Source organism: Ovis aries, chromosome 2 (genome assembly GCF_016772045.2).
Source record: "Ovis aries strain OAR_USU_Benz2616 breed Rambouillet chromosome 2, ARS-UI_Ramb_v3.0, whole genome shotgun sequence".
NCBI classification, from domain to species: domain Eukaryota; kingdom Metazoa; phylum Chordata; class Mammalia; order Artiodactyla; family Bovidae; genus Ovis; species Ovis aries.
In genome coordinates, this window is record NC_056055.1 from 139,591,394 (window position 1) to 139,619,289 (window position 27,896).

The following is a 27,896-nucleotide window of genomic DNA, read 5'->3' on the forward strand; positions in this document are numbered from 1 at the left end:
AATACACTAAGAATATCATGGCAAAAAAGCATTGAAAGCCTGTGAACTTCACTGGAATCTATGGAGTCTCATGTCTCTTTTCAAATCACTTGAATGAATAAATTAACCCAGTAACTTTAATAAAACATTACTCTTAATAAGAAAGTTATACCTTCAATTTTACATCTGCTTTGTCCTATATCTGTTGCTAACCAAATTGGTGGTACTTATCTGTATATATACTAATTTGTAACAAAAACTCCAAATTCACTTATTTTTCAAAATCTTGTTCAGAAACACCAAAAGCTTCACTGATTTTACAAGCTAGATATGATCCCAAACCTCCAAATTTTCTAGAACTTTTTCCATACTCTATTTTAGAACTTAACACTTTATATCTTACATTATCTAGAACCAGTCTTATCTGCTGAATACAAGGCCCTTAATGCCTGAGCTTCCAGTGGATAAAGAGGAGGTCCAGAGTTCTGACCCAAGAATCAGGAGCAGAGCTGTATGTGCGAGCTGATCCAGATGGATCAAGGGGGAAGAAGTAAGAGGGAACCAGCCAGCAAACTGGTGAAAAATAAAGGAGAACCAACTGGTATCCAAAGAAGGAACAAGGATTTGAGAAAATGTCTAAAGGAGTGGTCCAAAACAAAAATAAGATTCAGAGTGAAAGGCTGGCAAAGATAAGCAAGTTAACAGGACAGATAGCATGGCAGAGCCTGAAAAGAGCCCAAGGCAACAGTGTGCAGTAACAGTGTGCAGTGACTAAGCGCATGGATGGATGTTTGTAAGGGTACTGCATCCTTTGGGACACTTAAGGGTAAGAGGTAAGTCTTACATAATTGAATTTAATGTCAGAGAGCTGAGTTCAACTGCAAGCTTTGACATTTTCCGCTGTATGACTTGGCAATGCAATCACTCTGAAGTTCAGTTTCCTTTTCTATGAAAAAGAGATAACATCTATTTCACATGATCATTCTAAAGACAATAATTTCTGTGAAAGTACTTTATAAACTTTAAAACTACAAATGTAAAGTATTATTAAAATACCATAGTATATTGCTATGTGAATTAATAATGCTCATTTTTTACTGCAGAAAATTTCCCAGATACATATTTAGGAACCTTTACTCTGATTGGGTACTGGTCATTTTTGCTCAGTACTAAAAAAACTTATTTGAATATGGAAGTGCTGAAAGCATTATTCCAAGACTATTTGATTTTTCAGTATAAATTTGGCTGATAATATTTTCTGCTTTCATTGTTATTAATAGAACAATCTTCTTCTCCACCTACCCCCACTGTGTGTGTGTGTGTGTGTGTGTCTCCATTCATAATTATCTCTCAGTGTGTTAGTTGTTTATTCATGTCCAACTCTTTGCAACCCCATGGACTGTAATCTGCCAGGCTCCTCTGTCCATGGGTTTCTCCAGCAAGAATCCTGGAGTGGGTAGCCATTCCCTTCTCCAGGGGATTGTCCTGACCCATGAATTGAACCCAGGTCTCCCACATTGCAGGCAAGATTCTTTACCATCTGAGTCACCAGGGAAGCCCAATTATATATCAGGCATTACACAAACCATTCCACATAAAATTTATTAAATATTTTTTTTACTAAACTTCAATTTCATCAGGAATTTGTGATGGAACATTATTCCAAAAGTGTAACTTTCCTTATCATTTGCTTAATTAGTGAAGCATTTTCTCTTTCACCAAAATATTATGAAAAAAAGACAAGACTTTTTAAAATAATATATTTAAGAGGGAAACTAATGAATGGGATAGAAACTAATGAATGGGAAAAGGAAAATATCGACTTGTGAGCAGACTCCAGAGAAAAGAGAATTTTTATTTACTAATACCCTTAGAGAACTACTGGGAAGATGAAAAAATGAGATATTTGATTTAATATTTCATAGGAACCTATGAAACACCATCAATACGTTCTTGTGTTAAATTAGGTTTGAGTTAGGCTTGAGTAAATAATAAATACATTAAGTTTATATACTTGCAATATAGTGGGATTTTATAGAACATATAACTTTCTGCACATATGATTCACAGAGCTGCTTTTACAAATAAATAGGATAAGTAACGCGTAAGTAACTGCACAATAATAAGTCAGATGAAAACTAAAATCAAAACCATCATGTTGTACAACTTAAATACATAAATTGTTTTATTTGTCAGTCATATCTTAATAAAGCTGGGAGGGAAGCTAACACAATTGATAAGGAAAAGAAGAAAATTAAAAACAGTATTAACTTATATTTAGGATAAGCTTCATCATGGCTGCTTCTATACTGTCACATTGAAATTTCATATTCACTAAATTAGAAAATAAAAAGAACAAAAGCCTGGAAATAGCTATCAACTTAATAATTCAAAGTAAAATTGACGGTGATAATTGAAGCGGATGCTGTTAAGACTTTTACTACTAATTTTAGCATTCTGGATAAATTCACCATTTACAAGCCTCTGTATAAATTTAAGTACCTCGGGGAAAAAAAAGTAGATTTTGAACATAAAACTAAAATTCCTTTACTAAACACTTTCTAATATAAGTTTCTGAACTATTACATCAACCAATACTAAACAACAAATTAACAAGAAAGAATAAAAGTGAAATTATCGTTTCTACCAATTGAAACAGACTAGAAGCTAGTACTCCGATTTATTAACAGCTTCCCCTATAAAACATATTAAATCACTAGGTGTAAGTAGTGTTTAAGTGCCTACATCAAGGGGTTAATAAAGATTAAATACTTAGTAAACAATAATTTTCAAAACCTTAAATTTCTAAGTACAAAGTGATAAAAAAATCTAATACAACTAGTAAGAATTTCAAAATTAACTTGGTTTAAGTTTCACACAAGTTATTATCTTTTTATTAGAAATTGCAAGGTATTTTTGATCAGTCCTTCGCTTTGAAATAATTCTAAAATTACATATATATCTTTCTAAAATAATATACAAATTTTTTAAAAATATTGATTTTAAATAATTACTAGTGTTTTAACATATTCATAAATAAGAGCAAACATCTACCATTTTAATCTATTTGTATACATCAAAATACAGTACGAATCTGTTTACTGAATAATAGCAGCTATAATCCATAGGCGACACAAATTGTCTTTATAAAAAGTTTTTCTTAAGTCCACACAACATAAAAACTCTTTAAAGGAATTTAAGTTTGAGGACAATCTATAGTTGAGAAGAATATACTTTTAATTTTGAACCAATGTAATTCTGACTAATTACATTTACTTACTGAGTAATCACAGTATAGAAAGAGCTAAATATTCATGATTCTTCTAAGTACATGATTAATGATTTAAAGCATAGAATCACTATTAAAAGTGATTATACAAAACATAAAAAGAACCTGAAAATACACTAAAAGACCACTTTGCCTGCATGTGCTTTCATGACATAATTAGGATTTTTTTTTAAGTTAGCACTGCTTAATACTTACTTAAACAGGACCTTTTACCAGCTGTACTTGCGCCACCTGAACATAAATTCCCTCCTCGATGAATTAATTCAAGTTCCAAGTTGGTTCTGTAAGCAAAGCATTAAAATGCATCTCAGTCATTAGGTTAAAGCAATACTTTTGTTTTATTGGCATGTCTGAATTAACCTAAATAAAGTTCTTCAACTTTTTTATTTGCAAAATTATGGTTTATGCAATATCAGTAACAATCGTATTTTACCTGATACTTAGAAATAAAAAAGGGGAACATTTTATCTACCCTTACTCATATGTTCATATTTATACCTGCAAAACTGCACATGTCACAGTGTAATTGTTGCAAAATCCCAGCTGTTGGCAAATACTAAAAACTATGCCTTAAGGAAAAAAACTGCAACACGTTTCAAAAACCTGCATATGAATCTGATGAAAGAATCTGTACTCTGTCAGCCACTGATTAGGTGGTTACTGGCATATAAAACACAAGGGCATACCAATTTTTTCTATCAGAGAAATGGTTATCATTCATTGGAGCCAATATTAAGAAACAAAATCACTAACATCAAAGTGGATATGAACAACACATATAATTAACAGCAGTTTCTTTTATAGACTTCTAAAATTATAGTTTTATTAAAATATATAACTATTGACACTGCTAAACAATAGTATTGTTCATATAGATCTGGAATTACAATATATTCAGCAACTATTAGCTTAAAGAATAGCAATAATTAGTAGATTGACATTTCAAAAATCAAACTGATGCAGAATCTAAAGATTTACTCAAAAGCAGTAACAGTAAAATAGCCAATTAATTTTGATAATAAATGAAAATTGAGTGATTGTGTGTATTTTTACTTCAACATTATTAACAAACTTAAACACACCTTTACTTTCCACAACTAAAACTGAATAAATGAAGTTTATATCCAAGATATGTATATGACACTAATAGTGAAATATCCTTTATCTTAAAAAAAAAAAAGGCAACATTTCAAGCTTACTCTTTACAAGTAAATTCAGGAAAGAATAGTACCCAGTTTTATTTAAAACAAAACATTTTGAGATGGTTTTGGCTGTATCTTGAACATAGAATGTTTTGAAACATTATTTTCATGTATTTACTTATAAATGCAAACTGTTAAAAATATTAATATTTCTAAATCTGTATATTTGCCACCCATTTCTAAAGAAATGCTTTAATCCTTTCTACTCAGGGGGGAGAAAAAGCAATTTAACATTGATAATGTTCCTGCTCAGAGCTCCATCTGGTTGCTGCTGATAAGGGCATCTGTGTGACAAGGGAATTTTCCACCCTTCAGGCGATTTGCATTGCTCACTGAACTTCTAAAAACCTACCAGCAAGGAAGCAGGGACAAGGATTTCATATTAGTGGACAGAAAGCGAGCGGAGACCAGCATGTGTTCCTTCATCAAGGGAATATAAATGAGATCAATACATTTTGTTTTCACAAATCTTCAGTTGCCTAATCTGTAGAAAAAAATTAATGGCTATATTCTCTTATAAAAACTAAGATTTCCTAGTTAGTACTTTTAACAGAGCTAACCAGAAACACAATTAATTCTTACAAATGAAAGTCAGAACCAGAATGTCAACTTTTATTTCAGCATAATTTGCAAAAGTATTCATTAAAAAATAAGTACAAGAACAAGTCTATTTATTGTGCCATCAAATAAGATATTTGAAAGGATGATAAACATGTTACCAGAAATTTGATTTTTAAAGGATACTTGAAAGAAAACTGCCAAATGTAATTAGTTAACTTCAGATTATGGTTGTAAGATCTCCTGTACAACATTTCTTCTGAGTTAAAAAAAAAAAACCAACTACCTATCTAAAGGGTTCGTATAGTATCTAGAATTTTTAAAAATCACTATGTCAGAAGCCCTATCAATCAGCGTTTCCTTATATAATTTATAACAAAATTGGCCCCTTAAGTCTTGCTAGACAAAAGAACATACAAATGTGTCACGTCCCCATGTCTGCCCTTCCCTCACTGTTGAAAATCAAAACAGTATTCTGTCTCTGCCGTCCTGAATGGATGATATAAAAATAAAGATGTATTGGAAGCGTAAGTTTTTCAAGCCTTTTTGCTCCTGGAGAGAAGCAGACACAACTTTCTATATTTCCTAACACAAACACATTCAAATTAGTCTGGAAGGGAGAAAAAAAAAAAAAAGAGAGAGAGAATCTCTGTATTTAAAAGAAAAATGAGAAAGACTGCCTGAAGCCTATCATGATGGCCACCCTAGACATACCCATATAAAAACTCCAACTATGCTCCAGTTTTTTTTTGCTTCTCCAAGTATGCTTTCCCTTTTACCCTGTTTTTGGCACTAACATATTTTTGGAGCTATACTTTGAAAAATAAATGTGTGTATAAACGCATACACACAGAGAGACACTGAAATACATACTCGTATAATGTGGGTGCAAGGCCTGGGCCTACCTCTACTAGTTGACCAAGTAATTCAATTTCTCAGAGAAGAAAACATCATACCATGGCATGGCCTATATTATCGAATACTCAGCTCAAACTCTAACTTCTGCAGGAGTTAGGGAGAACTAACCCCCTTTTCTTCGAACAGGAAGGAAGCATTTCTACATACCTTATATTTCAATCAGCTCATCTTCCCTTTTGAAGTTCTACAGCACTTTCTCAATATGATATATATTTTTAAACAAAATATATTCCATCTTAAACAGTTGTCTCTCCAACTAAACTGTAAATTCCTGGAGAGCAGGAGCCATTTCAAACACAGCTTCTAAATCCCTGATGGTACCTAGGAAAGTGTTCAAAAAATTCCCAGGAACTGGCCCTCACTTTGTTTTGATATGTAACCAGTGATAATATTCTCTAGTCTCTGTAATTTATTCTCTATCTTATTAATCCTTCCTTTGGTTTTATAAGGATTCATGGGAGGAAATCCAAAAGAGAGGGGATATATGTAAACATATAGCTGATTCTTTGCTATATAGCTCTGCTATATAGCAGAAACTAACAACACTAAAGCAACTATACTCCAAGAAAAATAAATTTTTTTAAATGCTTCCAATTAAAAATAAGTATTCACAATTTGGTGTTTTAGTAATCATTCTTTTCACTTCAAATATAATTAGCTTAAAAAGTTTAAACTTACAATGCAACCAATGTATAAAGCAAGGTGCATTCACTCTACTGAACAGTTTATCCACTCAAATCTTAAAGATATCTGTCCATCTACATTGCAATTACTCATGTATCACCTTCTTTCCATGTTTCTCACTATATACACCCTAAGGACTACTCACTAATAACTCTAAGCTAAATATAACTTTGGGTCCAAAATCTTTAGAAAAATCAATTACTCAAATAAGTGTGATTCATTGTTTCAATAAAGAAATAATTAATTGACACTGAAATGGAGAAAGCTTTCTTCCCCAAAATTAACTTTCCATAATCCATCTGAATGACTGGTAACTGTAACAAAATGCTTCTTAGAAATACATTAAAATTTGAATACAGTAATTTTGACTAATTTCAATGCAACAAAAAAAAAAGGCCATTCCAACAATTTCTTCTCTGCTGCCCTCAGAAAATCCTCCAATGCTTTACCATGGAAATAAAATTAAAAACAAAGAGAAACATATTGTCCTACCAAAAACAAAGCTTGAAAACAATTATTAAAAGAAAAAGCTTCACATGCTAGTTACCTACTAGAAATATTTTGTTTCTAAACATCAAAAACTTTAAGCTCCCCAAAGAGCAAACAAAATTAGTTATATAGATACAAGGAATTGAGTTCTGGGAAACTAGGGTTGTATCTCATTCAAATTGCAAATGTCAAAAACGCACACATTCACACTATACACTATACAACGACTATACATTTAAGAATCACAACATTTAATTCAAAAGTTAACTGAAATTAATTTTATTTCTAAACACTTTTTAAACTATTTTAAATCTGCTAAATATTTCAATGCTTACCTTTTAGGCATAAAAATGATCACAATCTATAATCCTAAGTATTTAATGAACCAAGATTATACACTGGGCAGAAGATAACTGCAAAGATCTGGTTTACTACCTTGAAAAAGTTACATCTTATTCAAACAGAATACAACATGTTTTGTTTCTTCAGTTCATGTTTTTGTTAATTTTTCAGTCACTTTGTTTTATGTGTTTCTTTTTAATGATTAAGTAAAACTTAGAGAAGGCATGCAATCTCACTGTGAGAACATTACAACAGCCTTGGTAATTTTAACCAAAGGATAAAGTTTTTAAAGGTTATATACTTTCACTTTTGGAATCACTATATCGTTGCTTTAGAGTTTATCAATAAGGATCGGAGAAGGAAGGGGAGATAGGAGAGTATATTTTCTACATTTCTCTACATGCAGCCTTAGGAAACAACATTTAATATCTGTCCCTGCTTCTATATAAAAAAGAAAAACAAAAATACGTTGATTCCAAAAGTTTCCCATTATCACAGTAAGCTTTCTAAATATTTCTATTAAACATTATATAAATATATTCTATAAATACTTTATATATTTAAAACCAAGAGACAGGAATTCCAAAATTTCTACCAAATTAAATCAAATTATTTGATTTATCATAATATGGCAAAATTCCACATACAGATCATTCCCACTGAACCAGGATTTTCTTTTAAGATCAGTCTAATAAAATCAAAGGCATGAATACACAAGTAACATAAATATGTGTGTATGTTTATATGTATACATATATAGATATAGAGAGCATAACGTCTACATCCATTCCAATCTTCTACAACATTATTACAATATCATACAGAAGTTTTACAAAACCTTGAAACATGGCAAAATTAAATTACATTCAATTTAGTTTTCACATAAAGTATACTTTATTGCAAGTATGCAATTGGTAACCCTTCAGAGGCAAAATGATAGATTAACTGTTATATCTCTCCTGAAAGCATCCAGGATAAATACCAACAATAGCTTAAGAATGGCAGACTAGAAAGTTACTTCCCAAACCATTAGATCCCATTATATCAATCCCTGTCCAATATTTGCATTCTCAGATCAAAAACTAATGTTTCCTTATCTTGAGGTCTAACTCACTTGTTGCAATTTTCTTAAATCTGGTTCCATTTTCCCTAGGGTCAAAAGAGTACAGAGACCATTCACTCTTTCCTTACCCTCTACTCAGGAATGGAGCAGAGAATGGCCATGATGAACTGCACATATATATGACTTATAGAAGCTGAACAAAGGAAAGCAAAAAGAACACTAAGGGAAAGAACGCTATCCCTGAGTTCTAGTCCTACTCTACCACTAACTTGTTGCATGACTTCAAGCCATATCACTTCTCTAAATCTTACCTATTACAATATTACTTCGGCAAAATACCAAGTATGCTTCTAGAGACATTCAAGGGTCGACAATATCAGATCCAGCAGAACGTGCTTACAAGTTCCTAACTGTACTTGCTTCTCTCCCATTTTTTTTAATGTGTCTCTATTTCATTCAACTAAGTTTTCTAAAATTCCTATTTAGAATTACTTTTTAGGTACTGAACACCTACTCAGTTAATTATAGACTATTTCTACCTAATCTGAAAGATGAGAACTATTTACCTCCATTTCCTTGAGTCTCTGGTAGCTACTCATAGAGGTTTAGAACATGTCTGATCAAGAGATCAGGAAACAGGAGTTTCCTCTCCTTTATCTGACTTTCTAAACAACCTATAGTCTTCTAGAACATTACTAGATCTTTAACAAGCTTAAAACAAACCAAATAAGTTCTTCTTATTGTTCTTACTTCTTTTTTTAGAAATTAAAAGTACTTAACATATTATAATTCTTCAGTTATTAGTATTATTGCTTTTTGACAGGACTTGAACAGTGATTTCTTAACAACATACTTCATATATAATACTCACATGCTTTGAGGTAGATATCTGTCCTCAAATGTGAATAGTATACTTTTCCTCACATACTCTATGATGATTAATAACACTTAAACCAATATTTTATTAAAATAAAAACACCTAAGGCAATGAAAACTGCACTTTTATAGACTTCCAAGGAGGTTCTAAAACTAGCCATAATGTTAACCACATTAAAAATATGCAACCTTTCTTCATATAAATATGAATGACAAAACAATAAAATCAACTACTATTACTCAAGTAAATATAAAACTATATACTATATATACCTACCTAGCAACAGAATACATAAAAAGAAAATCATTATCTGGTGAGCCTGGAGTCTTGCTATAATCTCTATATTTCTTCTGAGTGGTATTTTTTATATCTTTCATTACAGATTCCATTTCTTTACTTAAGTTGGTTTCTGACTGTAAAAAAAACACAAACATGTATTAAAAGTTTATGTATATTCATTTTCTCTAATAATAGTCTAACACTACAGTGTTTATCATTTAAGCATACTATGAAATTAAGGTTTAAAATCAAAATAGATATCTATTAGCTATCAGCTAAAAATATATTTAGTATACCAAAATAAAACAGATCAAGAAATATTTTCTCTTATCTTAGAGGCATCCTAATTTTATACTATTATTCAACCACAGAACAGAAAGCAAAGAACTAAAGAGCCTCTTGATGAAAGTGAAAGAGGAGAGTGAAAAAGCTGGCTTAAAGCTCAATGTTCAGAAAACTAAGATCATGGCATCTGGTCCCATCACTCCATGGCAAACAGATTGGGAAACAGTGACTGACTTTATTTTGGGGGGCTCCAAAATCACTGCAGATGGTGAATGCAGCCATGAAATTAAAAGATGCTTACTCCTTGAGAGAAAAGTTATGACCAAACTAGACAGCTTATTAAAAAGCACAGATATTACTTTGCCAACAAAGGTCCGTCTAGTCAAACCTATGGTTTTTCCAGTAGTCATGTATGGATGTGAGAGGCTGGACTATAAAGAAAGCTGAGTGCTGAAGAATTGATGCTTTTGAACTGTGGTGTTGGAGAAGACTCTTGAGAGTCCCTTGGACTGCTAGGAGATTCAACCAACACATCCTAAAAGAAATCAGTCCTGAATATTCATTGGAAGGACTGATGCTGAAATGCCAATCCTTTGGCTACCTGATGCGAAGAGCTGACTCATTTGAAAAGACCTTGATGCTGGGAAAGATTGAAGGTGAGAAGAGAAGGGGATGACCGAGGATGAGATGGTTGGATGGCATCACCAACTCAATGGACATAAGTTTGAGTGAACTCCAGGAGTTGGTGAAGGACAGGAGGCCTGGTGTGCTGCAGTCTATGGGGTCATAGAGTCGCACACAACTGAGCAACTGAACTGAACTGAACCATAGAACAGTTCCCATGCTTATAAAAAATCTTTCATTTAAACACATTTTTTTCAGGACTAATACTAATGTGCCTCTTACTTCAAGCATATTTTAAATACATAAAAATTTGGATTTGCAAAAGAAAAAGCCACACAGACACAAATCTTAGTCTTCAGTTGAGAAAAACGAGTAGCTTTGAAATACAGATTTGTTTAAAAAATCACATATTCATAGGTTTCACTAATTTACTGCATTTATTGTGCATAGCTCTCACTTCTCTCAGGTATCACAACATCAATCTGTGATAAAAGTGAAATATTCAAGAATTTAAATCAAAAAAATAAATCCTACTGGAAGAGATAAAAGATGAGTTCACTCATACTAAATTTCATAGTAAAACAGACTGACTTATGGTAGATGCTTCGATCATATACACAATATTTGACCTCTCTAATACATAGAAATATGTGTGTAAATCTATACTTACACACAAAGTGTGTGTGTGTGTATCATCTTAATTCTAATATACCTAATGGGAATATTTTTAAAAGATTAGCTTTACATTGCAAGATATATATAAGGTTTAACTTCATTTTTAAATATTTCAACATAACCATATCTAAGCTTATAGAATTTCATGATCTGGAAGGCATATACTAAAATTATAACAACTGATATTAAGGAAAAGTATAGCCTTTAGCAATCATTTCTTCTATTACTCTCATTTTTGTTTTTAATAACCACCAATGGAAAAGAAAAACCTCTAAAAGCAATTTCTACTAAATGTATAAAGGTCCAGAGTAACTTAGAAATGGAACAAAAATTACAGCTGAAAAGCAGAGCTAGGTTAAGCAGGATATTTCTGCCTTACACTGATGCTTACTGGGAAAGCTCCCGGACGTCCTTGCAGCTCCTCCACTTCCTTTATGAGATCTTGTATGCTTTTGTTACTAGGACGCTGCCAAAGGTTGTTTTCAACATTGCTTCCAGGATAACAAGGAAGAACACTGTTAGCAAACTGCCTGCAGAGAGGACATGTGAATTCTCCTTTGTCCACTGAGAAGCCCTGAAGAACCTGGTCATTCTAAAAGATGAAACAAACATACAGTTATATGATGCATACTTTTACAGAAAACAAGATTAACATCTCTATATTTTAGAGTAAATAAATAAACCATACAAAAAAGATCTCTACTGCATGTCATAAAAACAAAGTCACTTAACTCTTGAGCTTATCTAATCACTTCTTACAATCATAGCAATCAAGCAACACTTGCCATCACCAACGAACTGCTTAAGTATCCTACTTTTCTCTCAGGAGGAAACATTCAAATAATGATGCAATCAATGTGAAATGTGAATTTAAGATAAAGAGTAACTCAAAAGCAGGTCACATTAAAGTGAATCACCTTCCACTTAACACCATGCTCTGTTTTCATCATCTATAAGTGACTATTGCAAAGATTATCCCAGTGCTCATGTCACTGGAGGCAGAATAGACAAGCTTTTGAGAGTATATAAGCCTAAAAATGCAGGCTGGATGAAGCACAAGCTGGAATCAAGATTGCCAGGAGAAATATCAATAACCTCAGATATGCAGATGACACCACCCTTATGGCAGAAAGTAAAGAAGAACTAAAGAGCCTCTTGATGAAAGTGAAAGAAGAGAGTGAAAAAGTTGGCTTAAAGCTCAACATTCAGAAAACGAAGATCATGGCATCCGGTCCTATCACTTCATGGCAAATAGATGGGAAACAATGGAAACAGTGACAGACTTTTTATTTTTGGGGCTCCAAAATCACTGCAGATGGTAACCACAGCCATGAAATTAAAAGATGCCTGCTCCTTGGAAGAAAAGCTATGATCAACCTAGACACCATATTAAAAAGCAGAGACATTACTTTGCCAACAAAGGTCCATCTAGTCAAACCTATGGTTTTCCCAGTAGTCATGTATGGATGTGAGAGTTGAACCATAAGACTGAGTGCCGAAGAACTGATTCTTTTGAACTGTGGTGTTGAAGAAGACTCTTGAGAGTCCCTTGAACTGCAAGAAGATCAAACCAGTCAATCCTAAAGGAAAACAGTCCTGAATATTCATTGGAAGGCCTGATGCTGAAGCTCCAGTACTTGGGTCACCTGATGCAAAGAACTGACTCATTTGAAAAAGATCCTGATGCTGGGAAAGATTGAAGGTGGGAGGAGAAGGGGACAACAGAGGATGAGATGGTTGGATGGCATCACCAACTTGATAGACATGAGCTTGAGCAGGCTTCAGGAGTTGGTGATGGACAGGGAAGCCAGGGGTGCTGCAGTCCATGGCGTTGCAAAGAGTCGGATACAACTGAGCGACTGAACTGACTGAAAGTCTAAAAACAAAATGTGATACACCTTCTAACATTTCTAACAGTTGAACAAAACTGACTGGACTTGATGCATTAGGTTTATTTAGGTTTAACAGGTAGGGAAAAGATTTAGTTAAAATATTCAGAAAAGTGATAAGGAGGGGAATTAATTCAGCATCCCTTCAGATGTTTCTGATAGGAGGCGTAAGAAAAATTGGTTGAAACAAAGATACATACTGCAAATATGCTTAGGAGGAAACTCTTATTCATGAGATTACAACATATGCTAGCCAACCAGAGTTTAAGGAAGGAATCCAGGCTGCTACATCTGTTTCCTTCTTTTGCCTGACACCACCCTCATCTATTCTGCTCTTTTAGGCTGTTGCTATTGTATAGTTCTAACCACTATCTTACTCTTTTTTCCAGTAGTCTCTCTTGTTTTGCCACTAACCTAACGATTTAATCTCAAAATGTTTTTAATGTACTAAAATAAATGCATTAATGCTACAGTATAAACATTATTACTAACAAGACAAAAATAATGAGAAAAAAGGATACAAAAAAGAAAAAAATGAATGTATTTGCCCACTGTTACAAAGATATTTGGGCTTCCCTGGTAGCTCAGCTGGTAAAAGAATCGGCCTGCAATGCAGGAGACCCCAGTTTGATTCCTGAGTTGGGAAGAACACCTGGAGAAGGGATAGGCTACCCACTCCAGTATTCTGGCCTGGAGAATTCCGTGACTGTACAGTCCACGAGGTCACAATAAGTTGGACATGACTGAAAGACTTTCACAAAGATAGTTAATGACAATGTCCAAATGAAGTTAGGTTTCCCAACTCTTTAACATATTATTCATTCCACTATATCTTGGATCTCAAATACTTTGGTCAAAGAACTGAATTCTACCTTTTTTTACTTTGTGACATTCATTTCTTCAAGACCTTAAAAATCTAACACTATGTCTTCTTAAATTCAATTCTAGAAACACATACTAAACTGCTATCATGTGTCAAATGCTGTACCATGTGACTGCAAAAAGAGTTAAGAGACATTTTCATTTAAGCTACTGACGATTTAAAAGCAAATAGAAACAACAGTGTGATAAATCCAACAAACAAGGCTTCCCAGAGAAGGAGACTTGTGAGGTGAGTTTTAAAGATATACAAGAAGAGTGTACTAAAAGGTTTGAGACAAGGGTACTAGTAATTGAAGGACATTCTTTGACAAGCTTCTCTGTAGCTATAATTTTTAAAACTGCTAGGTCTTCATCCTAGCCTCGAGTGAAACTAGGTTTCTTCCTAAAGCACCCCCAGAAGCCCTCTCAAATAGGCACTGCTCATTTTCTCACATCCCTCAAACACCAGTATCCTTCTCACCTCCAGTGCTGGCTCAAGATCACTATTGCTGCATTCCCTGTGTGGCTCAGGTCATTTAAAGAGATCACCCCTTTTCCTTCCTTTTTACTGTCATTCATTGCCCTTAATATCCGGAGACTTCAGTAACTAGATTCGTGTTCTTCATCACTCCAACTTTTGCCATCCTCTTATACAATTTCAATGTGCATGTAGACAACCAATCTTACATAGTTTCACGACCTCATCAGCTACTTGACGTCAGCAGCTCCAATGGCTTCAACCTCTACTCTATCCTAGCACCTGTTACCATGACACACCCTCATCTTGTAAGGACAAAGAACTGTCCATATCAGAAAATAGTAAATTCAAACACCTTACATTTTGACTGTCAACTCCTATCTCTTTTAGTCCCTCCCTTTTCCCTCAGTTTATATGGCCTTTCCTATCCTACCACACACCATGATCTATCATTTTAAAAATTCTCAAGTTAGGAAGCAACAGACTCTAATGAGGGGAAAGGCATCTTGGGATTTAGACAAAGAGTCTGGGATAGAGGAGGCAAAGGTTTGGAATAGTTGCTAAGGAGACTAGGAGAGGGAATTGATCAAAGACAGGTAAATTAATTGATAAGTAATATCCACAGTTGAGCCACTATTTTAAGAAATCACAGATGTGTATATGTACTAGTCTGCTTAGTTTTACAATTTTTCTAACAGTGCCAGCTACCTGGGTATGAAGTCAAAGGAGGTGTATTAAATGACTAGTATTAACAGCACAATGGACATAGTACAAGAAAATGAGGTGAGGAAAGTGCTAGTGTACTAGGCAAATGCAATGGGCGAAAAGAATAGATGCTTTCAAACTGTGGTACTGGAGAAGACTCTTGCGAGTCCCTTAGACTGTAAAGAGTTCAAACCAAGTCAATCCTAAAGGAAATCAACTCCGAATATTCATGGGAAGGACTGATGCTGAAGCTGAAGCGCCAGTATTTTGGCCACATGATGTGAAGAGACCCCCCTCACTGGAAAAGACCGTGATGCTGGGAAAGACTGAAAGTGTAAGGAGAAGAGGGCAGCAGAGGATGAGGTGGTTAAATAGTATCACCAACTCAGTGGACATGAATCTGAGCAAACTCCAGGAGATAGTGAAGGACAGGGAAGGACTAGGTAGGATGCAGTACATGGGGTCTCAAAGAGCTGGACACAGCTTAGCAACTGAACGACAAAGGACTAGAGATGCTGAGGTCAGAAGCAAAACACACTAATGAGAGTAAAGACAGACGTTGACAAGAGCTCTACCATAATGGTATGGCAGTATATTCAAGCTTACTACTTTAGAGCTAAAGCAGCAAAACCTAAAACTACAGTCACGGAAGTCAGCTGCCAATGTGAAGTAAAAAAATGAAATCCCTGAAGTTGAAGAGGTCAAGGAACTGTGAAGCTGAATAGTTCTAATGGCAATCATAATCACCCAAGATGAATTAGGATATATAAGCTGTAAAAAATATTTAATACCCTAAAAGACACAAACATCTTTATTGAACATGTTTCAATCAACTTACCCGTAATGATTCCATATAAGATTTATGGCAATCGATATGTAATGTGTGGCCACAGGTTTGTACATAAACACCTCCTTCCCAGCCAATTGATACCGCCAAGAGACAAGAACTCTTAAAAAAAAAAAAAGACAAGATACAATTAATTTTAAAGAAGCAGAAACATACCTAAACAAATCGACATAAACCTCTCAATCATTTCATATTGTTATACCTATGTGGGCTTTGTATTTCTGTGATATAAAGGAACACCTGACTTGATAACCCTGAGGCAATATCTTTAAATCTGGAAGATAGTTTTAGCTTCCAAATAATTATACTTGTAAAAAAAGAGAAAAATTGTGAATCAGCCTTTCTCTACCTCATAAAATATAATAAAGTATCCTGCCACTGATTATTTTACCTGTTCTACATGGTACTGGATTTCTCGGTGACACCTAACCTTAACATCTGCCTTCTTCAAATGCTTACTTCCCTCGTTTCCTTAATGCCACTCTCTTTTGGTTTCTCTCCTGTCTCTTTAACCATTTGGTTTAAGCCTCCTTTTAAGACTTTTTTTTTTTTTTTCCCATCATCTGCCCCTTCAATATTTAAATTCCTCAAGGTTCAATTCTTAATGCTTTCCTCTTATTAAAACTATTCTCCCTGAGTGAACTTAATCAGCATATTCAACTATTCTCCAAGTTGGGTCTCTTGCCTGCATGCCAGATACAAATACTCAATTGGCAACCAGAAATCTCCAGTTTAACTTCCCTTTCACTTTTCACTTTATACACTGGAGAAGGAAATGGCAACCCACTCCAGTGTTCTTGCTTGAAGAATCCCAGGGATGGGGGAACCTGGTGGGCTGCCGTCTATGGGGTCACACAGAGTCGGCCATGACTGAAGTGACTTAGCAGCAGCAGCAGATAAAATAAAACCAATGTGTCAAAAATGTTCATTTTCTCTATGAATCTTTCTCTTCCTCTTGGCTTAAAAACTCTACATCTGTTTTAGTCACCAAATCAGAAAGCTACAAGTTATTTACATCACATCCTTTCCTTCATACCACATAATTAGTTCCCTAACTATATGAAATCTATCTCCTATACAATTCATGATTTTGGCCTCTCTCTCTTTATTCCCACTGTAACAGTCAAGCCTATGTGATCTGTTGTGGGGGAGAGAATTCTTAAATAAATTTTCTTAACTCCATGATGCATCCTGCACACATCTTTCTAAAGTACAAATCTGTTCATGAGAATTTAAAAACTGCCTAAACATTTATATGGGTCTAATATAATAAACAAGACAAAAAGGAACCCAGATTATATAAGCAAACTACATACCCTCTGGAAATGAATTTTGAAAGTTACTTGCTTTCATCGTCTCTTTCTCTTTAAACTTCTTCTCTGCTAATTCCTTCTTTTCAACATATAAACAGTCTAGACTTTTCCTCCTAAAGTAAGTTTCTTTAAATTTTCATTTGGCCTATGCCAAACAGCATTTCAGCCTGACCTTGAGTTTACCCTCTAGTGAAAGTGAAAATCATTCAGCCATGTCCAACTCTGTGCAACCCCATGGACTGTAGACTGCCAGGCTCCTCTGTCCATAGAATTCTCCAGGCCAGAATACTGAGTGGGTAGCCATTCCCTTTTCCAGAGGATTTTCCTGACCCATGGACTGCAGGTGGATTTTTTACCATCTGAGCCACCAGGGAAGCCCTCTAGAGTCTATAGCAAATAGATGGCCAAGTCAGGGCAATATCAGGTACGAGGTCTAACATGAGCGACAGCACACGATGAAAAATTTGAGAGCCATCAAAACAGAGCAAGCTATTCAATTTTACTTTTATGTTGGAAAATAGCCTATTAGATGACCAAACCATCTTAAATAATAGTAAACAGAATTTTAATATTAACTCAAGACTCTTCACGAGCTTCTGAAAGTTAAAAGCATCACACAGTATAAAATGCCTTTCTAGCCGATTAGAAGACCGCACAAATCAAACTCTCACAGCAGGTGAGCTGGTTTCTACTGTTACCTATCAGAAAAACAACAGGACACCTGCTCATCTCTATTTTATGTTTTGGAGCCACTTTAAGTAGAAGCAGATTTGGGTATTAGATCATTTTAGAATGGTTGGTAGGTAGCAAATAAGCTATTCTCTTTGACAATGTACTACAAAATATAATTAATCTTTCCTTTTAATACATAAGCTGTTAGTTTTAAAACTGAAAATAGTATGTCATTTGTCTATGTAACTGTTAGATGTCTTTTTTTAATTTGCTAGAGTCAAAAAAAGCAAGAGATCATTTACTAATAAGAGACCTACATTTCAGAAAGACCAACGTTCAATAATGTGCCCACCTCTGTACTGTTTAACACTGAAACTTCACCTCAATATTTATTAAAACTTTTTCCAGAAAAACATCTATTTCTGCTTTATTGACTATGCCAAAGCCTTTGACTGTGTGGATCACAATAAACTGTGGAAAATTCTTAAAGAGATGGGAATACCAGACCACCTGTTCTGCCTCTTGAGTAATCTGTATGCAGGTCAGGAAGCAACAGTTAGAACTGGACATGGAACAACAGACTGGTTCCAAATAGGAAAAGGAGTACGTCAAGGCTGTACATTGTCACCCTGCTTATTTAACTTATATGCAGAGTACGTCATGAGAAACGCTGGGCTGGAAGAAGCACAAGCTGGAATCAAGATTGCCGGGAGAAATATCAATAACCTCAGATATGCAGATGACACCACCCTTATAGGAGAAAGTGAAGAGGAACTAAAAAGCCACTTGATGAAAGTGAAAAAGTTGGCTTAAAGCTCAACATCCAGAAAACGAAGATCATGGCATCCAGTCCCATCACTTCATGGTAAATAGATGTGGAAACAGTGGAAACAGTGTCAGACTTTATTTTTGGGGGCTCCAAAATCACTGCAGATGGTGACTGCAGCCATGAAATTAAAAGACGCTTACTCCTTGGAAGAAAGGGTATGACCCACCTAGATAGCATATTGAAAAGCAGAGACATTACTTTGCCAACAAAGGTCTGTCTAGTCAAGGCTATGGTTTTTCCAGTGGTCATGTATGGATGTGAGAGTTGGACTGTGAAGAAAGCTGAGTGCCGAAAAATTGATGCTTTTGAACTGTGATGTTGGAGAAGACTCCTGAGAGTCCCTTGGACTGCAAGGAGATTCAACCAGTCCATTCTGAAGATCAGTCCTGGGATTTCTTTGGAAAGAATGATGCTAAAGCTGAAACTCCAGTACTTTGGACACCTCATGTGAAGAGCTGACTCATTGGAAAAGACTCTGATGCTGGGAGGGCTTGGGGGCAGGAGGAAAAATGGACAACAGAGGATGAGATGGCTGGATGGCATCACTTACTCGATGGACATGAGTCTGAGTGAACTCTGGTGATGGACAGGGAGGCCTGGCGTGCTGCGATTAATGGGGTTGCAAAGAGTCGGACACGACTGAGCGACTGAACTGAACTGAACTGATGCAATAAGCAGTCTTATTTCTTTTAATAAAAAGGGACTGAAAGCTGACCAAGAGCACTCAGTTAAAAGTGGTAAAGCCCAAGTTCAACCCAGATCTATCTGACTCCAAAGCTCAGGTTCCCTCCTTCCCTATTTATACATGAGTGTCATAGCTCTCCTATATAACACTTCCAACTTCACTAGTAAACACACTCTCTTATATGACTGAAATTCTACAGGTCAACTTTATAAAAAGTATGCATTTGATATGAAGAGAGCAGAATTTATGCAGTTTAATTCTATATTCAGTGTCTACTGGTAACAACTCTTCTTCTCTATGTGGTCTGGCTACAAAACTGAAATCCAGTAAGCATCCACAATACCCAAGCATATGTTAGATGCCCTGGAGAAGGGAATGGTAACCCACTCCAGTATTCCTGCCTGGAGAATTCCATGGACAGAGGAGCCTGGCGGGCTACATAGTCCATGGGGTCACAAAGTGTTGGACACGACTGAGCAACTTCCACACCTTCACACCTGTTGTTGTTTAATCACTAAATCACATATGATTTTCTTATGACCCCATGGACTGTAGCCCTTCAGGCTCCTCTGTCTATGGGATTTCCCAGGCAAGAATACTGGAGTGGGTTGCCATTTCTTTCTCCAGGGGATCTTTCTGACCCAGGGATTAAACCCACATCTCCTGCATTGACAGGAGGATTCTTTATCACTGAGCCACCTGGGAAGCCCTGAAGGGATTATAAAACCAATAGAAAAAAATGGCCCTAGACCTCCAGAGGTCCAGGGAACACACTATTTATAAGTAAAATAGCCATTATGAAGTACACGAAAGTACTCATGAAGAAGAAATAAAACCTCACAATCACTCACGAAAACAAAACAGATTCAATCCAGTTCAACTATCAGTTCACAGCTTTTTTTTAAAAAAAGGTTTTTTTTTTCCTTAGAAATGAATAGCTTTTCTGACTGCAAGAAGAGATATGCTACTTTTTCTCTCCTTTATTAGATCTCCCCTTCCCTCAAATTATTATGACCTTAGGTTTGAGTTATCTTTTGACTAAGTTATTTTTATTTTCTATTTGGCCTTAGGATCCATCTTTACTCATTTACTCAAGTAATTAAAAATGCTGACATTAAAACCAGGATTACATCAGGGAAAAAAAAAAAAACCTAAATAAAGTTGGCACTGAATTTCTGCAAAAGTAGAATTCAGCACAATTTTCTCCAAAATGAAGATATTAATTGGTCTCCAGTTAGTAAAGCTATATACATATATACACATGCTGCAGAAAACCTGAAGAAACAATAAAGAAAACGTATGAAAGTGTGTCTGTGTATACATATATGTATGCATGTATATATACAAAGACTTCTTATTTCCAAATAATGATTTCATTTTAAAGTCTCTGAAAATATACAGAAGCATTATCTGCATTACCTAACCCAAACTGCTTAATAAGGCCTAACAAGCCCTCCTAAATAGGTAACTTGAAAATTAGAAATACCACTTTACCTTTATACTGACCTTTATAACATGTAAAGTGATCTTTTGGGTTACTGCATGAAAGACCATTATGAGCCCTATTTTACAGATGAGGTAACTGAGAGAGTGTTTGGTCAAGCTCACATTGCTAAGAAATGGCAGAATCAGAACCAAGCCCCAGTTTTCCTCATCTGAAATTCTTTCTACTCTACCTAACACCTCCCTATCTAGAGTTACCATCTCCTCCAGAATCCACTGGAAACATCCTTAATCCAGACTAGTGACCCACACTCTACTCTGACTCTTACCACATTAGATCAGTTACTGTTTATTCTATATAAGTATTCTGTCTGCCACATATCCTACTAGCTGCTTCCATTTAATTTATTACATCATGTACATCAAGAAATTATATTTGGAAATCTACTAATATACATTTTTATATATATGTGTGTATATATATAACTAAAAATAATGCTTCATTTTATATTTTAAGTATTTTAAGTTATTAACAGATGTTACTTAACTCAAAATACAGCAGAGTCAAATAACAACAGGTGAAAGGAATCCCCATTTGATAACCCCTCAGGAAATTTAAAAAACGGTATCAAAATTTTACAAAGAAGTTAACAATGTTGCCACTACTAAATAAACTGAGTTGATCTAAGTCTTATGAATACCTGAGAGCTGGAGCCACAAAGTACAAAGAGCCAGGGGAAAAAAATTCACCAAGTTCACAACAAGAAATCATAGAAGCCATGATAAATCTGTCCTACTATGCATATCAAAGCATCATGAGACTTTATTGTGTATCTTTAAATGAAAAAGGGAGAAGCAAAAATCTTCATAAAACTTAAGTGCCACATCTAAAGTTTTTATAACATGTATAAAATAATACATAAAAGTGTATAAAATGATAATATAAACTTATCATTCCACTGAACTGAATTTGTATATCTTATAATAAACAACATTCAAAACAAAGGCATAATATTTGAAACCTGAAATTTTTATGTGTTAACTGACTTCTATTTATTACTATCCACATACTAATTTTTTTCTAATAAACTTCCATATTCCAAGTCAGAAAGACATTTGGTTGAAGAAAAATATAAAACTTTGGAGAGAAATATCCATCAATTTTACAGACAAAAATACCATTTAATAAAAAGAATACTTACATCCTTAAAATAACGTTGTAATAATGAAAGCCTCACGTCATGAACTGCTGCACATGTATCCCAGGGGTATATCTGCTCCTCTTCAGAGATAGGCAACTTTTTTGGCTCAATGTTGTCACGACACTGCCCCAAAACTATATTAACAACAGAGATAAGAACCCGTTAAAAAAAACCAACGTGGACTTTATTCACCAAGAAAAGCGGAGTTAGTTACCATAGGCTTCTTAATTTTTCACTATTATAATATTTTTAAAGACCTAAAAAAAGTGATATCCTAATTTTCTTCTAGAGAAAATAAACTTTTAATATGTGAATGTTTCTTTTTTAAAATAACATCAGGGTTGGCAAGAAGGGCAAAGTAAGCCTGGAATTGTGTGTAAAGAGCAAAGAGGTATTCAAGCACTGAGCGGGGACCTAAAGGAATTCTGACTAGCCAAATTCAAGAATGACGACAAAAACAGGTAACACGTTAATTGATTCAGGCAGGGAACAGGAAGTAAAAGGGTATAATGTTAGACTCTCAGAATACCAACCAAGTGATTAAACTTGGTTAACATCACCAATAATGGAACAAACTATCACTATGAGTCTCTTGATGTGATGCAACGGGAAGGAACAGCATCATAATACTACCATTGCCAAAAATGTTTAACTTTAATCTAATAACAGGGAAAGCAAACGTGAGAGTCACTCAGTCATGTCTGACTCTTTGCAATCACATGGACTATACAATCCATCAAATTCTCCAGGCAAGAATACTGGAGTGGATGATAGCCGTTCCCTTCTCCAGGGGATCTCCTCAACCCAAGGATTGAACCCAGGTCTCCCGCACTGCAGGCAGATTCTTTAACAGTTAAGCCACAAGGGAAGCCCAATAACAGGGAAACAATCACATAAATCCAAAAAAGAGACAGTCTATAGAATAGACTTGAACTCTTCAAAATGGCATTTTTTAAATGCCTGGAGAAACTGTTTCAGATTAAAGGAGACTAACAAGAAATGATAACTAACTGTAACACATGATCTTCACTTGGCTCTTGGAACAAGAAAAATATATATCTGGTATATAAAATATTATTGGGAGACTCTGAACACAGAATATTTGATTTTATTCTTATTAAATTTATTCAGTATGATTGGTACTAAGGTTGTATAAAAGAATATCTTTATTCTTAGGTGATACATCCTGAAGTATTTAGGGATAAAAATGTCCGTGTGTGTGTGTGTGTGTGTGTGTGTGTGTGTGTGCGCGCGTGCGTGTCTGTGTGTCTGTGTGTGTCTGTGTGTCTGTGTATAGAAAAGTATGGGAAAGAAAACATAAACATGGAAATATGCTAGCAATCAGTGAGTACAGGTGAAGGCTTTTCAACTTTTCTGTAGATGTAAAAGTTGGTCAAAATGAAAAGTTGGGAAAAGAGGTATTTTTATAATTGTAAAACACATACCACACAACAAGGAAGGGGGGCGGGTATAAGCATGAAGTGCCACACATTACTCTAAGACTCAGTAAGTCATTCTTAGAGAAGGAAATATCAGGCACAGAGCTGTGGGCCCCAAGGTCTGGGGAGATTTATAACAGCAGCAGCAGCAGAAAGAATAGACAAAAGCAAGTAGATGCTAGAAACTAAAATATAATTAGCCATGATGTGCAATCCTCTTAATAAACTGCTGAACTTGGTTAGCTAGAATTTTGTTAAAGACTTTTACATCTTTACTCATAAGGGATACAGGTCTATCATTTTCTTTTCTTTTGAAATCCTTATCTGGCTTTGGTATCAAGGTAGTGCTGACCTCAGAGAATGAGTTAAGAAGTGCTCCCTTCTCTCTTTTCATTTTTTTTCTCTTCTGGACAAATCTAAGGAGGAATAGTCTTAATTCTTTAAATGGCAGAAGACCAAAACAGACATTTATTCAAAGACAGGCCAACAGGCACATGAAAAGATGCTCAAGATCCCTAACTATTAGAGAAATGCAAATCAAAATTGCAGTGAGGTGCCATCTCAAACCAGTCAGAATGGTCATCATTAAAAAGTCTACAAATAACAAATGCTGGAAAGGGTATGGAGAAAAGGGGACTCTCCTACAAGGTTGGTGGTATAGTGCTACATATAGTATTGGTACACTGCTATACACAGTATAGTTATACTGCTATAACCACTGCGGAAAACATTATGAAGGTCCTCAGAAAACTAAAAGTGGAATTACAATATGATCCAGCAATCCCACTCCTGGGCATATACCCAGACAAAACTATCATTCAAAAAGATACATGCACCCCTGTGTTCACAGCAGCAGTGTTCACAACAGCCAAGATGTGGAGCAACCTACATGTTCATCACCAGAGAAATGGATAATAAGATGCGGTACATATATACAAAGGAATACTACTCATAATACTAGTCATAAAAAAGAACAAAATAATGCCACCTACAGCAACATGGATGCAATCAGAGATTATTATGCTAAGTAAAGCGTGTCAGAAAGACAAATACCATGTGATCTCACTGATATGTGGAATGTAAAACATGACACAAATGAGCCTATCTACGAAAGAGAAATGACACAGACTGGTGGGTGCCAAGGGAGAGAGCTGAAGGAGGGCTGCAGTGGGAGGCTGGGGTTAGCAGATACGAGCTTCATATATAGAATGGATAACAACAAGGTCCTACTGCATAGCTCAAAGAACTATATATTCAATATCCCATGGTAAATCATAACAGAAAGAATATTTTTTAAAAACAAATGTGTGTGTATATGTGTGTGTGTGTGTGTGTGTAACTGAACCATTTTGCTGTACAGCAGAAATTAACATAACACTGTAAATCAACTATACTTCAATTAAAGATACTAATAAAAAAATGTTCAATGACCCAATTTCTTCAAATAGCAAAGTGCATTTGGGGGTGTGTGTGGTGGGGGCGGTGCAGAATGACAGGCACAGGAAAAGATAAGAAGGGACTCTATTAATTAAAAGACTATAAGGAGTCTCTACAACTATAAATAAATAAATAAAATAAAATAAATAAGAAACAATTGGGGAATTTTGAATTCTGACTAGATAGTTGATGATATTGAGGAACTAAGTAATTCAGGAGTGACTGGTTTTAAAAAAATGAGTCTTTTTTATTCAGCAGATATGGTGAAATATTTATAGATGAAATAAAATGATGTCTGGAATCTGCTTCCAAATAATTCTAGGAGGAAAAATTAGTCACAAGTTAATCACTGTTAGAGACTGATGGGGACATGGAGGTACATTTTACTAGTCTCTTTACATCACCACATAGTTAAAATTATCCATATTCAAAGATGAAAGAGGGAAGAGACAAAATGAAAAAAGAATTCAGAAGTAAGGAAAAAGTAAAGAGGGGTAAAAGGTGAGAGGATCTCAGAGGGTGGTGAGGCTCAGAAAGAAAGGAGACAGCCAGAGATGTTCCCTGCTACAATTCCTAGTTAAAATCACTCTTGAGATTTAATAGCTTTTAATACTAGTTTCTTATATTTTTCCTCCTATCTTGAAATGACAAAAGAGCTCTGGAACAGTGGAATTATCTAATGTTAACTAGTTTAGTGTAAAAAATTGCTAAAAAGGAATTAAATGAAGTAACAACTCAAAGCAACTTTAAAAATATAAAACAATGAACAGATAACAGTCCAAAATAATAACATAAGCTTCACTGGGGCAGAGATAATATTTTGTTTTGCTTCTTACTGTAATAGCGATGATCAATAAATACACGTGAAATGAATGAATGAATAAAAGAAAACATTAAGTTGATGATTATACAGTACTTGGTGAAGAAGTTATAGAGGGACAAGTAAGTGGCAACAATCTAATAAACTGAATTCCTTAAAACAGTAGAAAAAGATAAGCAGCTGTGAAATTAGTCAGTACTCCAACACATTTCCTTTTACTTATAATAGGCATTTCTCATCTAGACGGCTCTATTGTCCTGTTTTTCACAGATCAATTTCATATCTAAACAAGAGTAATAAGACAAAAAAACTAATCTACCAGGCACCATATTAGACCCTTTTACCTATATTACATTACTTAACCAACATGACAATCCTCGAAAGTCACTATTACCTCTATATTTAAAAGAAAGCAACAACCTTGGCCAGATTAAGTCAAGCAATAGATGTTTTTCTGGAACTCTCTTGCTTTTTCGATGATCCAGAGGATATTGGCAATTTGATCTCTGGTTCCTCTGCCTTTTCTAAAACCAGCTTGAACATCTGGAAATTCACTATTCACCTACTGCTGAAGTCTGGCTTGGAGAATTTTGAGCATTACTTTGCTAGCATGTGAGTTGAGTGCAAGTGTGCTATAGTTTGAGCATTCTTTGGCATTGCCTTTCTTTTTGGAATGAAAACTGAGCTTTTCCAGTCCTGTGGTGACTGCAGACTTTTCCAAATTTGCTGGCATATTGAGTACAGCACCTTCACAACATCATCTTTTAGGGTTTGAAATAGCTCAACTGGAATTTACTAGCTTTGTTTGTAGTGATGTTTCCTAAGTTCCACTTGACTTCACATTCTCGGATGTCTGGCTCTAGGTGAGTGATCACACCATCGTGATTATCTGGGTCATGAAGATCTGTTTTGTACAGTTCTTCTGTGTATTCTTGCCACCTCTTCTTAATCTCTTCTGCTTCTGTTAGGTCCATACCATTTCTGTCCTTTATCGAGCCCATCTTTGCATGAAATGTTCCCTTGGTATCTCTAATTTTCTTGAAGAGATCTCTAGTCTTTCCCATTCTATTCTTTTCCTCTATTTCTTTGCACTGATCACTGAGGAAGGCCTTCTTATCTCTCCTTGCTATTCTTTGGAACTCTGCATTCAAATAGGTAGATCTTTCCTTTTCTCCTTTGCTTTTTGCTTCTCTTCTTTTCACAGCTATTTGTAAGGCCTCCTCAAACAGCCATTTGGCTTTTTTGCATTTCGTTTTCTTGGGGATGGTCTTGATCCCTGTCTCCTGTACAATGTCACGAACCTCCATCCACAGTTCATTAGGCACTCTGTCTATCATATCTAGTCCCTTAAATCTAGTTCTCACTTCCACTGTATAATTGTAAGGGATTTGATTTAGGTCATACCTGAATGGTCTAGAAAAACATCTATTTCTGCTCTATTGAGTATGCCAAAGCCTTTGACTGTGTGGACCACAATAAACTGTGGAAAATTATGAAAGAGATGGGAATGCCAGACTACCTGATCTGCCTCTTGAGAAATCTGTATGCAGGGCAGGAAGCAACAGTTAGAACTGGACATGGAACAACAGACTGGTTCCAAATAGGAAAAGGAGTACGTCAAGGCTGTGTATTGTCACCATGTTTATTTCACTTCTATTCAGAGGACATCATGAGAAACGCTGGGCTGGATGAAGCACAAGCTAGAATCAAGATTACTGGGAGAGACATCAATAACCTCAGATATGCAGATGACACCACCCTTATGGCAGAAAGTGAAGAAGAACCAAAGAGTCTCCTGATGAAAGTGAAAGAAGAGAGTGAAAAAGTTGGCTTAAAGCTCAACATTCAGAAAACAAAGATCATGGCATCCGGTCCCATCAGTTCATGGCAAATAGATGGGGAAACAGTGACAGACTTTATATTTTGGGCTCCAAAATCACTGCAGATGGTGACTGCAGCCATGAAATTAAAAGACACTTACTCCTTGAGAGAAAAGTTATGACCAACCTAGA

The 27,896-nt window shown here is 35.2% G+C and overlaps 1 protein-coding gene across 1 annotated transcript in view; it reads right to left on the reverse strand.

The window, feature by feature from the left end:
- The window catches only part of UBR3 (ubiquitin protein ligase E3 component n-recognin 3), a 199,292-nt gene that overhangs the window by 37,796 nt on the left and 133,600 nt on the right, over positions 1 to 27,896 (reverse strand). Inside the window, exons 26-30 of the mRNA XM_060409777.1 lie at positions 22,189 to 22,322; positions 16,036 to 16,146; positions 11,656 to 11,856; positions 9,678 to 9,814; positions 3,464 to 3,549 (exon numbers count right to left, since the gene is read on the reverse strand). Of these exons, the coding sequence (XP_060265760.1) occupies positions 3,464 to 3,549; positions 9,678 to 9,814; positions 11,656 to 11,856; positions 16,036 to 16,146; positions 22,189 to 22,322 (669 nt within the window). The remainder of the gene's footprint in view (positions 1 to 3,463; positions 3,550 to 9,677; positions 9,815 to 11,655; positions 11,857 to 16,035; positions 16,147 to 22,188; positions 22,323 to 27,896) is intronic.